At 41.8% G+C, this 16,891-nt stretch overlaps 1 protein-coding gene across 4 annotated transcripts in view; it reads left to right on the forward strand.

Annotated features, from left to right (window-relative positions):
- The window catches only part of LOC143033390 (calpain-5-like), a 138,493-nt gene that overhangs the window by 5,260 nt on the left and 116,342 nt on the right, over positions 1-16,891 (forward strand). For all 4 annotated transcript variants that reach the window (XM_076198741.1, XM_076198743.1, XM_076198742.1 and 1 more), the window contains exon 2: positions 15,236-15,362. In XM_076198741.1, the coding sequence (XP_076054856.1) occupies positions 15,287-15,362 (76 nt within the window). In that variant the 5' untranslated portion in view covers positions 15,236-15,286. The remainder of the gene's footprint in view (positions 1-15,235; positions 15,363-16,891) is intronic.

Raw genomic sequence — 16,891 nt, forward strand, 5'->3', positions numbered from 1 at the left:
TAGTAGTATTCTTAAAGACGGAGTCATTCGAGTACTGACTTCATTATAATAGTGACCTATAAAATAGCGACAGAAAATATATACAGATGCAACATTGTGACGGGGAGGTAGAAAATGAAGAGTTAGTAAAAGAGTGTTTAGAATTTGTATAGGCAGGTATGGGAGGACATGGGAATTGAAACAATAATTCTTGAGAAAGGCATAGGTCAAAGCCGATCGAGTGAGGTGTTACAGTCCCATTAAAGTCACTTTCAAATTTCCGTGTTTTCCTTCTCTCGTCTTTCCATCAAAGAATAAGCGTTGTTGAGGAGGAAAACTGAACAGTAGCTTAGGTGAGGTTTTCGAGTTGATTTTACTATTAAAAGATTGACCGAGAATGTAGTGTCGGACGGAGAAAGATGTACTGTCGAAGGAAGGTAAAGGGTGAGGTCTGTGAAAGAGTGTGTGGAGGGTGGAGATGGAAAAGCTGTCTTTGTGTCAGTTAAATACATTCGGTTTTATTTGCTGCAGTCAGGTATGATAGGAAAGTCTGAAGTTAGGTGATCTGCAGGTGTCCTTCTAGAATAGTAGACCTCAGATTGAGAAGGGTGACTGGGAAATGACGTAGACAAATGTAATGCCATCAGCAAGTGAGGGTATAGGAATGTGTGTGTGTGTGTGTGTGTGTGTGTGTGTGTGTGTGTGTGTGTGTGTGTGTGTGTGTGTGTGTGTGTGTGTGTGTGTGCTGCCAGGTAAGTCATCGATAAACATAAGGAAAATTAATAGGAGATAAAAAGGAACCCTATGGTACACTAGACGTTACAGATGGGGAGAAGATTAGTGGCCGTTTATAGCATTGGTCTCAACCTGTAGGCCACAACACGTTTGCAGTTGGGGATCACAGCGCGTTTTCTTGTCAAAGGTTTTTTGTTCTGAATTATTTTTTCGTTGCATCACGCAAATGTAGAGAATAATTTATATGAAAATGTGGAATCGTTTAAGCGACTGCTGGAAGAGAGCCTGAAGTGCCAATGCATGAATAAAGGTAGAGTGTTCTTTTAGGAGGACAAGTGTATTACAGAAGCTTATCACGATGTCAGGCTTCTCATGACACGGCGAAAGAAAGATTTCATGGTCGGAATGACACTGGTGAGGCCTTCAGGAGAGGAAGGTGAAAGAAAAATCTGAGACAAAGTCCCCTGTCGTAATGTACAGTACAAGGGAGAACTGTCGATATACCATACGGCATAAAAGAGCTGGTTGGTGATCAAAATAAAGACGCTACCTTTGGATTTTCCCAGATCAGGTGGATGAAATCACAGATGTTTCCTGTTGTTCCCAGCTTCTCGCCCTGTTCGGTATGTGAAGGGGAGTTCCAACAAGGAAAAATCGATGTGCTGATGTTTATTAGAGGTAAATGCCAAATTCGTGGATGTGATGGGAAAAGTATGGGAGGTTTTTGACCGTATGGGTCAGCATTGGCACAGTTTGTGTCGAGTCTGCACCAATGGATTGCTTGTCATGTTAGTGGGTCCCAAACGCCTGTTCGACAGAAATTCCTGAAGTGTTTTCTCTGTACCGTACTCTACAAGGGAAGTCAACACCGAAATAGGAAGTAACTAGTGTTATATTATATTGGATTTTTGTGTGCAGTAGAATATATTACAGTTAAGAGACATTGTGTAGTTCATCATTGCGAAGTAATATTATTTATTCATTATCATGCAAGCGTAATCTTATATGATAACTGGTCAATACTGGTAAGTTGGCCAGTTCAGTCATCTATACAGCTGGCAAAATTTGGGAAATTTGGCAAAAACAGTGAACATTTTTGGCTCTTAAAGTCCAGTGACTGTGTCTAATCACTCTTCATGTTTTTACACTACGATATCGCTGCATGATGTAGTTCAAGTCACAACTCTTCTGCGTTCCTACCACTGTCTAATCGCGATTTTTTCGTCAATTTTAAACGAAATTAGGTCAACTCACAGCAGTCAATATGTAGAAACATTCCTAAAAAAATATACTTCGTGAAAGCAGTGTAGGCATCGCTATCTTGAAAGATTGATGTGGCGTGTATGTCTCTGATGAGTATCTTCGACTAACACTTGAATAACTCGGTACTGTAACTGGCGACTAACAGCCAGTGTCTGTAGGAAGATCCATGCAACCCCATCCTTGAATGCCATTCCTCCTTCTAATACACAATCCCATTCTTCGTTCTTCTTTTTTCATCAATGTCAGTCGTTTCTCTCTACTTCATAAACGGTCGGTATTTTCATAAAAGATATTAATTTTGAATCTCCAAGACGTGGTCATAATTAAACTCGCGAATTTGTCGTTTCCATCAATGAACCTACTCAGTAACGGGTGAAACGGAGTTATAAACTGTCTCGATGAATTCGTTTCGGATGGGTTTTTTTTCTTCATTTTCTTTCTCTTCTTCTTCATCTTCTTCTCCTCTCCTCTGGTTTGTCATCAGACTTATCTTAACCATCACCATGTGGAAAAAAGAGGTCACTGCGGCACGTCCTATTCAACAATCAAGACAGCAAGTTGATAAAGATCAAACTCGATGCCAAAGGTCAACGACACCGTGCCAGGCAACCAGGCAGGCACAGTTGCAAAAGCGCCAAATAAGTCAACAAACCAAACTTCACTCTCTTGGCGAATGCCACTAGGCGATTTTATTCAGGTTTATGGAACCGTAACCTTCACAAAGAAAATGTTAACCTCATCTCGATGAGCTTGTGCATTAGTTTTGGCTGTCGCCAGACGATTATAATCAGGTGAGGGAAAACCATTGTCGGACGACAGTTAACTTGACATTTGTTATTTACACACACACACACACACACACACACACACACACACACACACACACACACACACACACACACACACACACACACACACACACACACACACTAGGTGTTGAGAGATACAAAAACGGGTTACTACGAGCATAGCTCCCCTTCCCGTATAATACAACTAGGTAAATACACACACACACATATTATATATATATATATATATATATATATATACACATATATATATATACATATATATATACATATATATATATATATATATATACATATATATATATAAATATATATATACATATATATATATATATACATATATATATATACATATATATATATATATATATATATATATACACATATATATTTAACGTTTTAATAAGGTAGTGAGAAACAAATTAGTAACAGTGTTAATGACTGTTTTGATAATACTGGTACCTCACTCATCCTACATAGCTCAAGTTTTGTCTTCCTTTACAAATGGCGTCATTTAACCCAAATTAACTTAACGAAAGGGTTATTTACATGTTCTTCCTCCCTTCACCTTTCTTCATGAGTGGGTGGATGTTAGCCTTGCAGTCGTGCAAGTGAGGTAGCAATTTCATTGTTAAGAAAAAATTATACGCTGTTGAAATCAACACAATGTAATGTGAGAATCATGAAAAGGGGATTATCACCCTTATGCATTTTATTGATATTTTACCCCACTCCCCTCCCCATCCACACCCACATCATGAATGTCGTCCCTCGGTTGTAAACAAACAAGCCATTTCCAACTTGTATATTTGTTCTGTCTGTCGCCAGGCTGTGCTGTTCCTCTGAGGGAACCTCCCCCTCCCCCACATCCCCACGCTTGCTGTGCAACACAGAGGTTTTTGAGGTTAGCGGAGCAGATCGATCAATATGAGATCGAACAAGAGTTACGTTAATAAGAAGTAGGCGCGGGACTCGTGTCGGGCGCCCGTCCTTGACCGGAGCTGTGAAGTGGATTGAAACTGGATTTCTCTTTTTTCATTCATTCACCCGTTTATCTATCCTCTAGGTTGACATTTAATTTATCAAATGCAATTTGTTTTTGTACGTGACAATGGAATTGATTTAATATGAAAAGTTTCGTTTGTTTTATCGATGTATGAACGATTGAGAGTGGCGACTCGGGCACCCCCTGTGCTATTGTTGAATCCTCGTTGCCAAGTCATCTACAGTGAGTAATGGCCTGAAACCAAGGGTCCACATTAACTCCACGCGTATTCCTTCAGCATGCACATCGACGACGTGAACCCTACGTCAAATGAGAATATGGTGAGATGCCTAAACTGGCGGGCCCGTGAATAATTTCACGAACGATAATGACCTTGCCATCGCGTGTCATAAGAGCCTATCACACTGGGATTCCGCGGGCTTCACCAGCGTCGACATTTGGTAGTTCGTGTGAATGAAAACGGTTTCTGTTACGATATCTTCAACTCTCCAAGTATTAAAATGATCTTTCCAACGTATATATAACAAAACAAGGCTGAACGGTGAAATAAGAGATTGTAAACGTATACGAGTGTTAGACATACTGTTGAAATATTCTTAGAAAAGTCTAGGTTTCTGTAAGCGGAGTTATATTTCAGTTATGCAAATGGAGGTTGGTGGAAGGATGTGGAAGGAAAAATAGCTCAGTTTGATAAGCCCTGTACTTGGTGAGTTTGCCAAGGGCCATTGTGGTGTGCAGTGCAAAATATCTTATGGATGTGTTGTACTACAGTCTTGTGCGTTGAGACTCCTGACACGTGCCTCATTAATGATGTTAAACTAAATCATGGTAATTAATTTGCTAGTCGTTATCATGCGATGGCGGTCTATTTCCTTGATGTAACTAATCACTGTTGTTTCGAGTTTCACTTACGGGGTTCACACGGTCGAACGGCTCGTCGAACGCGGTTCGACAGACACGTGTTTAAAGTGATGTGTGAACGGGGTATTTGGGGTTTAACCAACGTGTTCGACAACCGTGTAAACCCCCTTCTTACTGACTACCCACAGTCACACAACGGCTGGTAAGAGTCTTCTCTTTGGGAAGAAACATTGGGGGTTATCATACTGGGATATTTTTCCTCCGATTGTTGGAGCAAATTTGCAGCTCGTAGCTTTCGGGAAAGAATCTGATATACTGGATAAAAAAAAAAAAAACCTCTATGTCATTCTACGTAAATTGTTGAGAGAAAAAAAAATGCCATAGTAATTTTACGACGGAAAAAGTGCTGGAAGTGAGCGGTACCGCCGATTTACTGGATGTTGAAGGAAAATATCTCAGTGTGACGCCTTGTATTGGTGTGGGACTGTTTCTGCGTCACTGGCTTATGTAAGAAGAGAGCAGTCGCTCAATGTGCAAAGGTGGAGGGAAAGATCGAAGCTGACCCAGTTCGGAGACCGATTGTCAGCCTATCGGGGCTGCACCTCCACACGGAGGTAAGGATGTTGCCGAGCTTTCACGACGGGCAGTAGGGAGATGATTCTCTCAGACGTCTATCTTTCAGGCTCAGCAGGTGCATGTGCCCATTGTTGGTTTCTACCCAGTGATGTCGACAACATAAAAAATGTGCCCTTGGGAAGTGTTTTAGTGCGATTTTTTTTTTTCGAATTCTTGATCGATTATATGAAATGCAGTATATTCACGACATTTCGCGACCCATGATGTTGCGAGTCATAGTGAAACAATTGCAAGTCTGCAAACATCACAACCAAGTTAAAGGCGACGTACCACGTACCATAGAGGACGTTCTAACCTAACCCGTGACATATCACGACTGTTGTGCAAATCATTTAGCTGTTGAGTATGTGGCATGTTTTTATATGATAGTTTTTTCTCATAATTTTGATAACATAATTGTATTCCGGAAACATAAAAAATATATACATTTACATATTATATCAGATGCGCAGGTTGATCTTTATTCCAGAGCTCTTCGCGCATGCGCGTTGCATTCTTTGTAAATGTTTACTTGGCTATCAAGGAACATGACGGTATGATTGAACCAAAATATAGACAACATAAGTGTTAACAGTAAAATAGTAAGGCGAAACACTTACTGTGACTGGAACAACTCTCCCCCTCCCCTCCTCCCAAATTGTATAAATATAACCGTCACGGTTCTTCCAGCTTTTATCAGACTTACGATTTACCGTGTTTCTTATCGTGTGATCTAGTTTTGTGCCTTAAAAGGTGCTCGCTACGCATACAGTAAAATTATTTTGCACTTTCGATATCTATTTGTTGCAGTGTTTTTATATTGTTATCTGTTATACTATGCACTCACAGTATATTTGCTTACATTGGTATTGTGTAGGAACAAAATCTTTAAAGATCCTGTTTCGTTAGCTCGGGTCGACCTTGTAACCTTTTGTCGACTTTGCAAAGGCGCCTGTCACTGAAGAACTTGCATTCATGAGGCGTGCATGACCCGGGAATAAACTCTGCCCTATTATGCTCAATGAGGTTAGGCTGGGCTAGGTAAATGCTCATTCACACACGTATGTAAGTGGGTGCCTGCGGGCGTGATGGTGCCAGCAACTTTTGTTTATTGCACAAGGGTTGGTAATATTTGTCAACGCACCATTCGTAGAAATACGACAGTAATATATCCTGAAATCGTTTCTATGACTTTTAATAGATGTAGAGACTAAACCGAATTTACATTGGTCTGCCTGCCAATAATAAACGGATAAATATTTAAGTGAAACAAGTAAATAAATGGACGAATAGATAAAAAAAATATAAATGAATAATGCTGGCGTTCTGGGTGCATGGATCTTCATGTACTCATCATTGTATGGTGGTGTATATCCATCTGGAGGAAAACCGACGGTTAATGGAGTGTGCCCTCCTGCACCCCAGCTGCCAGTACATTATGAAGAGCCAATGAGAAATACTTAAAACAAATTGCGGCCTCAACTGAAGAAGAAGAAGAAGAAAAAAAAAAAGTCAGGACGATCAAGATTAATTCAGTCTGCAACGGGCAACGGGCAACACACACACACACACACACACACACACACACACACACACACACACACACACACACACACACACACACACACACACACACACACACACACACACACACACACACACACACACACACACACACACACACACACACACACTCACTCACTCTGAGCTTTCATCCAGGAGGGTGACGGCTGTCGATTACAAGTCCAACACGTGATCGAAAGACTATTTGGAGACTAACGTGCTCACGCACAAAAGGTCCTTTGATGGCTGAGTATGACGTCTGTAACCGTTCAATGAGGATAGTAATGACGATGAAGACATCGTATTTGTGGAGGTGACGATTAATTGAATCGATTCTCGATGCGCAAACTCTCTGGTAGCTGTGGCATGTCAAAGAAGGATTGCGAGGAAGGAGAGGGTTAGAGTTTCGTCATGTTCTATATCTTCTTCGGTGTTCTTAAGGAAACTTTTGTCCTGCGACCACAAAGGTTCCCGCACCATGAAGGCTGTCGTCGCCTCACTTTTCTCCTGTCCAAGGCACCAACCTCCCACGTTTAAGGGCTGAAGCCACATTTCTTCAATTTTACTTCAAAGGTGCACATTTGTGTCTTTACCGTTGCCCCCCCCCCAGGGCTCTGTTTCCATACTTCAATTGTAAACGAAAAGTCATCTTCGGAATTCAGTCGTTTTCCATCCTCCACACATGCCCAGTCCAGCAAACTTTTGGTCTTATGATAGGCTTTGCTGATGTAGTCTCCATCTCTTGAAGACTACTGTATCTTGTACTACGGTCATTCCAGTGCACTTTTAAGTATCTTTCGATAAACGTTTTCTTTATCCAGTTAACCATCACCCGCAAAGTGGGGTGGCTAGGCATGGAAGAGGAGCGTCCTCATCCTCTTTCCTTTTTCATCACACGCGTCCCTTTCATTACTTTCCGATTAAATAATGAAAAAATTGCACATCATTATACACCCATCAATACTGCCGGATCATCTCCGGGGCAACTCTCTCATGGAACAAGTCGCCGCATTAGTGTGTACATTCTTCTTCAATTCTTTCACTCGCGCACATTTCTACTTGGTTGACATCCTGACCACAAAGAATGCCCCGGTGGAAAATAAAAAATCCAGATCTTTTCTAGGTCTGCGGTATGTTACCCATGTTTCACAACCGGAGAGTAGTGTAGACAGGCTTACAACATGAATGATTCTTTTAAGAACTGTTAAGCTTATTCGAACCAAGAATGTTCGATGCAAAGAAATACGCTTTCTACATCCTCTTAAAAGACGAAAGCCACCGCAGTCAGTTATACTATTGCAAACACCAGATCCAAACCCATGTTACATTAAAACTATACAAATATGTATTTCGTTGCTGATGCATGAATCCATCTTTGTCAACAGAAAAGAACTTTGAATAATAAGGGAACTACAGTATACAGAAGTATATACTAGATACTTGACAGTGAAAATATATATTTGCATAATTTTCATATCCGTCGTGGATCAGGTTCGAGGTGTCGATAGGATTACGTCACTTGGTCGAAGAGGTCACTGGGTAAGATCGAACGTCAACACTTCCAGGGACGGAGATCTTTTCTTTTCTCCATGGGAGAGCCCCTTTTTCTTCGTAGACTGATTTCGACGTTTAGTTATTAATCGATCTTATTTAGCCCGGAGGACGATCCAACTGCTGTTAGAAATCTCACTCTCTCTAATTAATGCTAATCTTATGCAGCTCAGAGGGTAAACACCGCCTTAAGGAGGACGTCGATCGATCGACACTCTCCCCTGTTTTAACCCTTTTCTTGAGGTTCCTCGAGGGGAGTAAAATCGTCTGGCTTCGACACGGAGGGAGGATTGTTTCCGTGGCTGAACTAAATCACTTGAAGACGGCTTGAACAAGTGTACAAGTCGTCGTTAGCAGAGTGTGGGTTGGAAGCAGGTTGTGACAAAGACGTCGTAGACGGTGGTGGTGGTCTTTCTTGTATACATTTTTTTATGTGACTTGTACCGTTTTTAACCGCGCGAAGACCTCCCGGTCTTGTTGTGACGGTCATTTCCCGTCTCGGCACTAACCCGTAGGTGGCGCCAACTTCTCTCTCTCTCTCTATCTCTCTCTCACTCCCCTGCCGTCCAACTATTTCAGTCAGGTTTGGGAACTTTCTCGTCGTTTTATGAGGAGTTAAATTCCCTTAAGTCCGGTCATTACGATTTTTTTAAACTTTGGTCTGACGGTTATACACCTTGGCAGACCTTCGCGTCGTTTTGAGGAGGGAATGTCTTCCCAATCATCATCATCATCATCAATTGGGGGCATACGCCAGGGAGCGCGTTGCTTCGTTCACACACCGGGGCAAGCTCTCATGCAGACACCCATCCCATCCCAACTTTCGACAGGTTCGATCAATTTGCCCCAGCCATGAATTTAATGGGCGTCCCCTTGTTCTTGTGGAGACGGGAACCCTGTGAGTAGGATGAACAATAGGGAAACGTGTCACATGATCCCGATATAACCGGGGTCGACATCCACGAATTATGCTGAAGGTAACTGGCCTAGGCTGAGTCTCACAGCAGAATCTCTGGTTTGATACGGAGTTATTCCAGCGATACCACACGATTCTCCGAAAGCATTTGGTACCAAAGACATCGAGACGCCTCTTCAAGTCAGCTTTCAGCGTCCATATCTCTCAGCCGTGTAGCAAGAAACAGTGAAATACATCGGAGGGATTTATCGAGACGTGTCGATGTAGTTCAAGCTTTTCGTTGTGAACGGGGTGTCCTTTACCTGAATGAAATAGCCGTGAAATATGTCTATGTTTGTCGAGAACAGGCACGGTGAGCCTTTCGATGCGTCTTGACGGCCGGGCGGTTTCATTCAGTTGGAATGAATCTCCTTAAAACCCCCTTAGGTTTTAAGATCTGAAACTCATGTCTGCAGCAATGATTATTCTCATCGGTTTTAGTTTGGCTACCGTTATACGATTTTATTCAGCCGGAAGAAAGGTACCGTTGTAAAAAAAAAAAAAAAAAAAAAAAAAAAAGATGTTAGTGATTATATTATCTGTGTGATTCACCATGGTCTTGGATCACGTGTTAGACTCGTGATCGACAGCTATTTCCCTCGTGGCAGAGAGCTCAGAGCTCGTATATAACCGATTTATGGGTAATGCTGTGACCTTACAACCACACACACCCAACTTCCCGCCCACGAGAGTTGGAGTAACAACCCGCATCGCAGCGATGCTAGAATTATTTCAGCCCTGGGCGGGATTCGAACCCGGACCGCCGCAGTGTGTGTGTGTGTATTCACCTTGGTCTTTGGATCACGTGTTGGACTCGTGATCGACAGCTATTTCCCTCCCGGAAGAGAGCTCAGAGCTCGTATGACCGATCTATGGGTAATGCTATGACCTTTCACACACACACACACACAACTCCCCGCCCACGAGAGTCAGAGTAACGACCCGAAGCGCAGCGATACCGAAATAATTTCGGCCCTGGGCAGGATTCGAATCAGGTACTGCGAGCACCACCGTACTTTCCAGTCCAGCGCTCTACCAACCGTGTGTGTGTGTGTGTGTGTGTGTGTGTGTGTGTGTGTGTGTGTGTGTGTGTGTGTGTGTGTTTTAGACGTCTTCGTGAAATTTGGGGGGAAAATGTTCGTTGGCATTGTGAGAGCCAGACTTCACCTTGACTAATCCGTAGATTGCGATGGTTGACTTGAACAAAAGTTGTTTTCGATAGATTTAAATCCCTTACTTCGCCAGAAGGATTAGCATTTCGACTTATAGGATTAAAATACACCTAGATCAAAGGGTAGATAGTGGTTTTATATAGATTTGTAGCTTATAGGGAGAGGTCTGTGGGGACAAAGTCTTTGGGTTATCAGGAACGTTGAGACGTCTTGGTTTAAGCAGTGGCGTGTAGAGGTCCAGTGACGCCCGGAACCAATTCCTTGACTGTATGGCCCAGAGATTCAAATACAAGGTCTAGTAATGAGAAATATTAGGAAAAAGGAAAATATTTTGAATGTGTAGACATATGAAACATGAAATAAACACTATTCGATCTGATATACAAATCAACAAAAGTTTCTTTCCTCAAATGATCCGATTGGATGCCCTTCCTTATATATATATGAATGCCCCTTCGCCCCCCCCCCCCCACCTCTGCACATCACTGGTTTAGGTCGTGCGAAATGTGGTACCCATGTCAGTGGACGAAATCAGAAACCAGACCCAGAATCCTGGCTTCATCTACTCAAGGAAGTCCGCCCATGCGGGCACTGCAAATTTCGATCTGGGTGGAAATCTCGTATTATATTACCAACTGCTGGAGTCTTACGCAAAACGCGTCTTCCTGTTCCACTATTTTGTTGATGGGAATGTGGGGGACATTAGCCCAGAGTCGAGTGCGAGGCAAAAGCCGATAAAAAAGATTCTTCGAGAGATGAAGTATGCAAGATTTCCGGGACGATGACATTTGAAGATGACATTTGTGGGGAGAGGGAGTAGACGGCGACATACTTCCGTGCAGCATTCCTTTCCTCTCCTCACGAGGAAGCAAAAACGACCCAACTTAAACATAAAGAAGAAAAACACGATTAGCCAGGAAGAAGAAGAAAAAACTCTTCTCAATCGACTAAAACGTAGAAATATCTGAATACCATATTTCCACGCGGTGTCAAAATTTAAGATTAAAGAAGAAATTATTTGTTCGTAAACAAATGCTTAAATCGGAACTTCTGTACGAAGCAGAGCATCAAGAGAATAATGCATGTGATGAAAGACACATTGAGTAGGATAAGTACCTAATTATAACGTTGTTGAAACCAAATAACAACGATAGCCTCTGTTGACGTGAACAGCCAAGAGACGCGACTACAGATCCAAGTCACTCGGAATCTTTTTCATTGGAGACTGATCTCCAATCACAATAAAAGAATGTTGATCGCTCTTATTTGGTACTATTTTTTTCCGTTCTGCTGCATTTTTTAATGCACCCTTCCATGGCTCAATCTTGGTGTGATATTGTCCCCATGGATAGAAGCATTGGCTATTGCGAACAAATTACTTTCCAGTTACAAGGCAGATGGGGGAGACATGCCATCTATATATTTGGTTAATGACTGAAAAAACAGGTTCGTGTTTCTCGGAACGTATTCCAATAAATATGCATTTATTTATTATATTTATTATTATTTATATCATTATTTGTATCATTTTTATTTATTTATCATTATTCTCTTTTTTCGCACTTAGATGTGGACCAAAACGTCTTCTGTCGGCATGCTCCGCCTTTGTAATCCTTTGTAACATCATCAGGTTCGTTCGGAACCCGAGTTATCGCACTGACAAAGCAGAATCAAAGTCCTTTTTTCACTAAAGACTAAATTGTATCGCACCTCCTTCCCTTACTGCATTAAAACCCAGACCCATTCCTTTCTATCTGATGTCTAATTTCTGAAAAAGGGAAATGTCGACCGCCATTTTTTTTGGAAAGAGAAGCGAAATGGGGAGCTAAGGTATCGACATTCACGTTCAAATCAACCACATCAGGACTATTACTGTCTTCACTGCTGTTCACGATTGCTCTGTCTGCCGTCAAGTGATTTTATTCAGTGGGGGAACCCTTGCTTAGTGAAAGCTTCGAACCTATTTCGATTAACCGTTTCGCATCTGTTGTCATATATATTTAATTCTGACTTTTCCCAGACGACTTCATTCAGCTGAGGGAACCCCTCACCCTCAAATACAACGGAAGGGTTTAATGTAAAATTGAAAACCGAATGGTTACATACAGTCCATCCATAAATCCATATATCTATCCATCCACTTACACACACACACACACACACACACACACACACACACACACACACACACACACACACACACACACACACATATATATATATATATTATTCCCATAATAATTATATACTCATATTTATACGAATATATATATATATATATATATATATATATATATATATATATATATATATATATATATATACTAGATATCTTCCGTTTTTTCTTTCTTATCATAGAAACAATTGCCTTGAAATGTATCGGTGATTCGATGATACAAAAGTTAACCAGCAAACATTACGAGACATCAATTTGTAACAGAAAACGAGCCCAGTTTTGTGAGATTTTGTTTTTGTCTACATAGTGATGTCTGTATCATTTATAAACGCTGCAGTTTTCATGCTCATATGAGCAACTTCACTCCTGGGGTATATCAGAGCACAGGTCGACGTTTGAATGATTTTGTTATCTTGGGAATTGACTGAATACCAACAGCAAGAAATTGTGGCTGAGGCCTAAGCGCAGACTGAAACGCAGGCGACCCAACACAGAGTAAGGATAGACTTCCTGTTGCTGAACTGAAGTACGGTTTGAACTTCTTTATAATTTGAAATGCTGAAGTAGTGCATTTAGAATTATTTCAAGCGAGAGAGAACTTCAAAACTACTTCAATTCAGCAACAGGAAGTCTGCCTTTGCTCTATGCTGTGTCGCCTGCGTTTCAGTTTGCGTTTAGACTTAGGAAGGTCAGTAGTTTAGTGTGTAAGAGGTTTCTAAGGCAGTTACACAAGTCAAGGCCATCTCAATAAATTTGGCCCAATTCGCTTTACCTATATCCGCCTGTCAATCTATAATCGACTTCTTGAGAGGTGAAATCAATGAAGGCATATGAAATGCATCGAGATGAATCCATTGGTGATGGTATGAAGATGTTGGCTTACCGGCGTTCAGGGCCCCAGTGCTTTCGTCTTCCGTGATTGAGGAAAGAATGTTTTCTCTTCGCTTTGGGTGTCTTCCGTTCGATTCACTCAAACTGGTAAAATGTCGAGATAGTTGCCGAATCTACATCTTCAGGTATGTTCACCCGTTCACTGTCCTCAAGTGGGCAGGCCTAAAGGGGATCACAAAGGGCTATATTTTCCTCCCACATCCTACCTCCAACCTCCATTTGAATAACTAGAATATGACTTCGCTTACAAAAATCTAGGGTTCTCTGAGAACATTTCAGCGTTATGTCTAACATTTGTACTCGTATAGGTTTACAATTTCTTAGTTCATCATTCAGCTCTGCTATATGGGTAAAAGATAATTTGATACTTGGAGATTTGAAAAATAAAGTATTGTAATCGGAGTCGTTTTAACTCAAACGAACTCTCAACTGTCGGGGCTGGTGCAGCTCGTGAAAGCCCAGTGTGATAAAATTTTAAGCCCCATTCTGGATTTAATTATCTGGCGGTTGGGGGCCAGTGCTCAGGGTGGTTGATACTCTTCCTAACCTCTGCGATATGACCAGGATTCGAATCCACACGTTTATCCTTTCTGGGCGACTGTCTGATGAGCACGCTACCACTGATCAACTTTAATTGTTTTCCCAACAAAATAGTGTATATCTGTATACAAGGGCTCCCCCCTTCTCCCTTTATAAGGGAAGTAAGTTGCCAAGTCAAAGACGGGCACCCACTCTCCCCTATTCCACCCTCATGCCCCACCCTTGTCTCCCTCTAATCTTAGCTCATCCACGGAGCAAAGATGAGAGGGAAGATGGATCCCTTTCCTACCAAAAGGATATCACAAAACTGAACAAAATTACCTGGTGATAGACACAAAGCATCTCTTAGTAGGCAACAGGAAAGGTTGTTCGAGATATTGAGTGCTCCTCGTCACAGAAGAAGTTCCTTCGGTGTTAGATACGCCGAACAGATAATGTAACGTTTCTTGGGATATACTTTCACCGCAGTATCCTGAAAAGGAGAATGCAGCGTAATGTAGATACGTGGAGTACCATGACAAGCAAAAAGAAATTGTAATATCCCATTCCTCAAAGGAGGGAAAGAGGAAGGTTGCTTTCGGTCTTCTCGCAATATCGGTAGTAGGCAGTGAAAGACGGATTTACATGTGAGTACTTGCGAGGATCTTATCGCGTATTCGTTATCCGCTATGAGTCAGAGGCACCTGAACTTGCGAATCCTATCTGGATCAACTACAACACCCAGGTGCACGCACTTTACCATTGTACTACGGTATATGTAATCATATTGATGTGTATACACACACACACACACACACACACACACACATATATATATATATATATATATTTATATTTATGTATATTGATGCTATGTATATGCTCAAGTGTGGGTATATTGTAGACCTACATTGCATTACGGTAAGATTCAATGAAAAAATATATAAAAAGTCTTGTATGTATATTAGTGAACCTATACATAGAATGTACTACATATGGAAATAGTATCCTAGACTGTCACCCTTAGAAATCTTTTGGGAGTGCATCCAAGCTCGTAAATAAACACAATACATTTTTAGAAGTTTGCAATTCATGTTTTCTTAATATATATTTTTTCTTTATTTTGTCTTGAATTTCCAGAGGGAGCAGGGAGTCAACCTTTGCCTGCAGTGACAACGGACGAAAGACACAATGGGGTTCTTCACTGGCGTTAGAGCCCTCCACGGACAGAAGTACAGCAAGTTAAAGAAAGAATGCTTCAACAGAGGTGAGCTGACTGAGGTTTATGACGGCCTGCGCGCACTCGTTCAGGCATATTGCAGAACATTATGAACTGCTGTTGATTGTTATGTCGTGCGGCTTCTCTTGAGTGTGTGTATGTGTGTGTGGGGGGTGGGGGTTGCATACCAGAAAGGGCTTAGCTGTGTTTGTGTGCTTGGGTTGTGGTGACAGGGGGACCCTCTTAACTAGGCCTCGCTGTGCCTAAATCCAGTCATCCAGTACTTTCAGTCCTAAGGGGAGAGGGTGGGGGGTCGCCAAATCCAGCTTCCTAACAATTCCAGCAATATTTCCATGAGAGTGTACCCTTGGCCTTAAGTACTCAGTAACATTTCTCGGAAATGATCCTGTGAATATCCACCTCTCCACCAACAATCAATGGGAAGGGAGTGGATGAATTTGTGGGAGGTAGACATTGTCTTCGTTCCTTTGTTGTCGACTTAAAAAGAATTTTGTCAGGCCCTTTGTAATCTACATGGCCTTCCTTATTTACCTTTATAATCTTTAAGCATTAACGTTATTATTATGGTTGCCCTTTTCATAATAACTACTACTACTACTATTATTGTTATTAATATTATTATTGTTATTGTTATTATTATTATTATTATTATTGTGAATATTTTCTTCTTATCATTACTATTATGCGACAGCGTCGAGTTAGGAACAACGTAGTTACCGCACAGTGTTACTGATTGCATGAACGCGTGCAAGCAGCACTTCGAGGAATTTTCGGCGTCTCCTTCGGTCTCTTAACCTCCCGCTGTCCTTCCTCTCCTCCTTTCACATCTTCACTGACTACTAAACCAGTTGCCGGACTCCTGTTCCCCATTTCCTCAAAAGTGGTGCGTGACAGTGGGGGGAAGTAATTAGAGATGTTGATCTCTGTAACCGATCGTTACAGCCATCACGTGGGCGAAGGTGAAGAGGTTGTATGTACGAGGATTTGGACCGGGTAGCAGGATAGTCTGGCAACAGCTTGCACGATTGATCAGCTCTTCGAAGGACCTACTGTGCTGGCCACACTGATACAGTGACACACGCACGCACGCACACACACACACGCGCACACACACACACAGACGGATAAATAAATGAAGATAGAAATGAGGTGTGTTAGGTGTAACAGCGATGATGCATGGTGGGTAATGAGTAGTGTGAAGGTATACACGAACATGCTAAAAACTACCTCGGCGAGGTGAGGGAGCAGATGTTGAGCTTGATGCACCTGTCACTTTTCGGACGATGGAGAGTGCACATATTGTCGTTGCCAATGTCTCCGTTTTATATTATTATTTTTTGTAGGTTTATATCTGTGTGTGTGTGTGCCTGTGTATGTGTTTCACATGGAAAGAGAGGCACTCTTGCATGTCGTAAGCGACCTATCTGGTTGAGGGTTCGAGGCTGGCTCAGGTCAGAGCGTGATTTACACTTTGAATTAGGGACGGGCGGAGTGGTGGATCGAATCCTGTGCCAACCCAAGAAAATAATTCCGTTGCGTGCTGTGCTAATGATTAT

This window comes from Oratosquilla oratoria, chromosome 15, assembly GCF_046742065.1.
Source record: "Oratosquilla oratoria isolate Oo_2021 chromosome 15, ASM4674206v1, whole genome shotgun sequence".
In the NCBI taxonomy this organism is placed as follows: Eukaryota; Metazoa; Arthropoda; class Malacostraca; order Stomatopoda; family Squillidae; genus Oratosquilla; species Oratosquilla oratoria.